The sequence below is a fragment of the Engraulis encrasicolus genome, chromosome 10 (genome assembly GCF_034702125.1).
Source record: "Engraulis encrasicolus isolate BLACKSEA-1 chromosome 10, IST_EnEncr_1.0, whole genome shotgun sequence".
NCBI lineage: Eukaryota > Metazoa > Chordata > Actinopteri > Clupeiformes > Engraulidae > Engraulis > Engraulis encrasicolus.
In genome coordinates, this window is record NC_085866.1 from 44434143 (window position 1) to 44439142 (window position 5000).

General features: G+C 46.4%; 1 protein-coding gene across 4 annotated transcripts in view; it reads right to left on the reverse strand.

Moving 5' to 3' along the window:
- samd11 (sterile alpha motif domain containing 11) overlaps nucleotides 1-5000 on the reverse strand; it is a 130914-nt gene that overhangs the window by 38210 nt on the left and 87704 nt on the right. For all 4 annotated transcript variants that reach the window (XM_063208988.1, XM_063208987.1, XM_063208986.1 and 1 more), the window contains exon 6: nucleotides 2272-2415. In XM_063208988.1, coding sequence (XP_063065058.1) covers nucleotides 2272-2415 — 144 coding nt within the window. The remainder of the gene's footprint in view (nucleotides 1-2271; nucleotides 2416-5000) is intronic.

Below are 5000 nucleotides of genomic sequence, written 5' to 3' on the forward strand. Positions count from 1 at the left end.
CCCTTGTCTGCCAAACCCTGTATATCACGAGACCTGGCAATAAATTTGGGGAAGGCCCAAAGTAAAGCCGGCAAAAAAAGCCCAAAAAAGGGTGGAGAAGGAGAGGGGGCGGTTTGAAAGAAGAAAAAAACGTACTTGTCGTTTCCATGGTATTGGTAATTTAGAGGACTGGCCGGCAGCCAATCAGAGGGCCTGAATCGATATCCAACAAACCTCAGGCCCCGCGGTGGTAGCGTTATTTACAGCACTGTAGGAGCAGCAGTCAGAAATCTCGCCGAGTGACATTCTGACATCGGGTGGGCCCGCTCTGGAAATAGAATTGTCAGCAGTCTCCCCTTCCCTCCGCCGCCAGAGAGAAGCAAGTCAGGAAGAAAGGAGGAGAGGCACTGGAATTTTTGCGAAAACATGCACTTGTATAAATAAGGCGGAAGCAAGGCTTTGAGATTCCTCTCGGATGCTTTGTTTACGCATTTGTCATTGAGATGTTTTTGATGACGATATCAAAGTTGCGTCTGATGGTCTTTTTGTTTGTTTGTTTGTTTGGTGCTAATATGTGAAATGTTGGGAGTTGGAGGTGTGTCTGTTGTTAATTTTGGGGTTCGTGAGGTTGCGTGTCTGTTTGTCGTTACCCCAGGAGATTTTATGGGTGTCGTTACTTTTGGGGGCTGTTCCCCTGTTGGGTTTTTGTGGGTCTGTTTGTTTGTGTCTGGGAGCTGTGGCATGTGTGTTGTCTGTTAAAATTATGTCGTGTATTTTTGTTTTGTTTTCAAGGTTTGAGTTGTATATGTCCACCTTATGTGTGTTGTTTGTCTGTTTTTTTGGTACAGTGTGACTTTTTTGTTGATTGGTTGTTTCACTTTGTTGATAGCATGAGGTTAGCATAGAGTAAAGTAGCACTGGTAGAAAGCAATCGAAAAATCCCCACATGAGTACCGTACTTTGTTTTGTTTTTTTTATTCGGCTCGTCTTTTTGTCTGTTGGGACACCAATGACCACGTGTGGGACAAGTGGCTTGCGGGTGGCACAAGTCGAGCGTCACTCCTAGCCATCGTGTCATCACCATCGGAGCGGTCAGGTCAGGTCTGACGCCATAGTCCCGGCCATAAGCACAGACAGGCCCTGTGTACCGCACCACGCCACGCCACACTAGCCTTGCTCAAGCACGTCAACAACCGACCACCACAGTTAGATGAGGTAATGTTTCCAGAGCCTGAAAACCCAAAGCTCAAAGCCCAGCCATAGTGGCTCATCCTCGGGCCTGGGACTTACTTAAGTGTGGTGGTCTGGAGCAATGTGTGAGGAGAGGTATCGAGATGACCTGGGCTAAGTTCATATCAGTATACACGCACACAAATGTAATGCACAACATAGACATATTGAGAAACATAGACACTCTCTCCAACACATACACTAACACACACACACACACACAAACACACACACACACACACACACAAACACACAAACACACACACACAAACACACACACACACACACACACACACACACACACACACACACACACACACACACACACACACACACACACACACACACACACACACACACACACACACACACACACACACAGCGGGACTTTCACAACGGTTTACCTAACCACGCGCTGCAGAGATGTGTAACGTGTCTTCCTCTATCTTCCCCGTCTCTACTCTGCTGAAGACAGACACTAAAGTAACACCATCTAACTAACCTGAAACCATCTCCAGTCTCTCAGAAGTTGATGTCAGAAGAAGAAGATGTCTCTCAGAAATGCAACACCTTTATATCGCTATCTCACACACACACACGCAGACGGACTCAGCCACTAACACCTGGTCACCAGGCCAACACAAGATGCACACAAACATCACCACTCAAGCTCACACTTGCACTCACACTCACACCCACAAATAAACACACAAAAACACACTCACACACATGCACCATACCTACAGACATGCAGTACATAGCTACACTTACAAAAGTGCACACTCATATCAATATACACATGGTCACACAGATTACACACACACACACACACACACACACACACACACACACACACACACACACACACACACACACACACACACACACACACACACACACACACACACACACACACACACACACACACACCGTCTCTCTCTCCCCTCCTCACCTCTGTGGCCTGGTACGGCCATGTCGTTGGCACTCTCTCTCTCTCTCTCTCTCTCTCTCTCTCTCTCTCTCAAATTCAAATTATCTCTCTCTCTCTCTCTTTCTCCTCACCTCCATGGCTGTTGGCCAGCTGGTAGAGCCTCTGTTGTTGCTCCTCGTAGGAGCCGTGCTCGCTCAGCGCTGACATCATCCGCCGGTAGTGCTCCTCGGGGGTCATGTGACTGCCCGGCTCCAACGCGGGGGTGTGCGAGTTCTCTGCGGAGGGGGGACAAGAGAGACACACGGGTTAGTTGGAGCCGTGACAGACAGAAAGAAAAGACAGGGAAGTGTCAAAGTTGTCTGTGAGTGGGAGAGAAGAATACATGACAACAACAACAAATGGTATGGTCAGAGACTACAGGGATGCATTTCTCGACAGCATCGTTGCTAACTAAGTTGGCAACTTACTTGGTTGCAATGCAATTCCCCATTGGCAACTTACTAAGTTGCTAACTGGTTAGCAATGACACTGTTGAGAAACGGGGTCCTGAATCAGTGGAAAGAGACAAACAATATATATACAATGCATAGAATATAATGAGCAATGTAGAGAGAGATGTAAAGGGAAGAGAGAGGGGGGGGTGCAAGTTGGATGGAGGGGGGAGAAGAAGATGCATAACAACAAATGGGACGGCACAATATAGACCAAAAACTGAAACTGTACTGTCCTGAACCGTGACATGCACACTATGGTTCCAAAAAATATTATTATATATGAACTTTATTACAGGCTCTAGGCCCAATTGGAAGACACACATCATATTATACATAAAAAACAATAACATATAAAATAGGCAGGAAAAGAAAAGGAAGAAAAAAAACAACAAGCAATAATGCCTAAGCATATACTTTGTACAAACGTATCTGTCATGACAGTCTTAAAAGGCAGCCATACCAATACTTCCACATATATGATTGATATCGGATAGAGCTGCATCTGGAGCTTGTTAGGATCATTATAATACGGTTTTTAGACTTATCCAGACGGCACATGAACTTAAACATTAGATTCCTCAAGAGACCAGGTAAAGTACAAAGTCCTGAGTCACAAAATAATTTACTAGCACTGCAACTCCTAGGCTTTTTCAGCAATATCCTCAGACAGTCATTATATGCCACGTGTTATTAATTGACACTTAAGCATTTGAGACCACTGAGAACAAAATGAAACAAAACGAAACAGAAATGACGCTAAATTAAACCAGTGTGTCTGTGTGTGTGCGTGTGTGCATGCGTGTACGCATGTCTGCGCGCGTGGGCATGTCTGTGTATCTGTGTGCCTTCTGTAAGTGTGTGTGTGTGTGTGTGTGTGTGTGTGTGTGTGTGTGTGTGTGTGTGTGTGTGTGTGTGTGTGTGTGTGTGTGTGTGTGTGTGTGTGTGTGTGTGTGTGTGTGTGTGTGTGTGTGTGTGTGTGTGTGTGTGTGTGTGTGTTTGATGTGAGGGATGAGAAGGCATATATGGTGGTGGAGAACAGCGGGAGGGAGGGCGGGGTAAATAAAGCAGCACATATGGAGTGATAGAGGAGTGAAGGTATTGCATTGTATGTAGGAGTGTATGGCGAATATAAAGATGGACAAGGCATACGCATGTGGTGAAACGACAAAGAGGGTGAGAAAAAGAGAAATAAAGAGATGTATGGCGCACTTCGGATGGATGGATGGATGAATGCATGAGCGGATGGATGTGCGAACGGAGGGATGTATATGGTTGAGGTGTGAGAGAAGCGAGGGAGCAAATGGGAAGGCAGAAAAGGAGGGGAACATGCATGACTGGAAGGATGGATGGATGGATGGATGGATGGGTGGAGGAGAGAGGGGGACGCCTATACTGTGTAGACGTGTGAGAAAAGCGAGGGAGCAGAGAGGAGGCAGAGAAGGAGGTATGAAACTTAACTCATCTGAGCTGCTGTATAAACATATCAAGAGTGTGAACATAAAACTCTGGGCTGCCTGCTCCAGTGCAGTAAAAGTGCCTGGGCTGAGGGACGACGCTAACGCACTCAAAACACCAAACAACACCAACCCAGCTACGCTATTTGGACTGGGGAATGTACACACACACATACACACACACATAACCACACACACACACACACACACACACACACACACAGACGCAATTCTCACCCCCTCTCACACACTCGATCACACAACATACACTCTCTCTCTCTCTCTCTCTCTCTCTCTCTCTCTCTCTCTCTCTCTCTCTCTCTCTCTCTCTCTCTCTCTCTCTCTCTCTCTCTCTCTCTCTCTCTCTCTCTCTCCAGTTATGTATCAACTAAGTTTTGCAGAACCACCATGTTGTTATTGGAGGTTTCAGTTCGTGTGCAGCAATGTTTGTGTCATACATGTACAAACCTACATATGTGTTCATGAGAGTTTTTCACTATCACATCTATGTATTTTTTATTATGTGCATGTTTTGTGTGAGGGAGAAAGCGATAGCGCCTCGTAGGTGTGCTTTACTGCACGGTTTACATTGTTTGTGAGGGTGTGTGTGGGTGTGAGTGGTTGGGGAAGGGGATGGGGGGTGGGGTGAGTGGTTAGCATAAGTGTGTGCGCACAAGTATGCATGTGTGGTGTGTGTGTGTGTGTGTGTGTGTGTGTGTGTGTGTGTGTGTGTGTGTGTGTGTGTGTGTGTGTGTGTGTGTGTGTGTGTTGTGTGTGTGTGTGTGTGTGTGTCTGTGTGTGTCTGTGTGTGTGTGTGTGTGTGTGTGTGTGTGTGTGTGTGTGTGTGTGTGTGTGTGTGTGTAGGTGAGTCTTTAGCATATGTGTGTGCGTACAAGTATGCGTGGTTGGAGT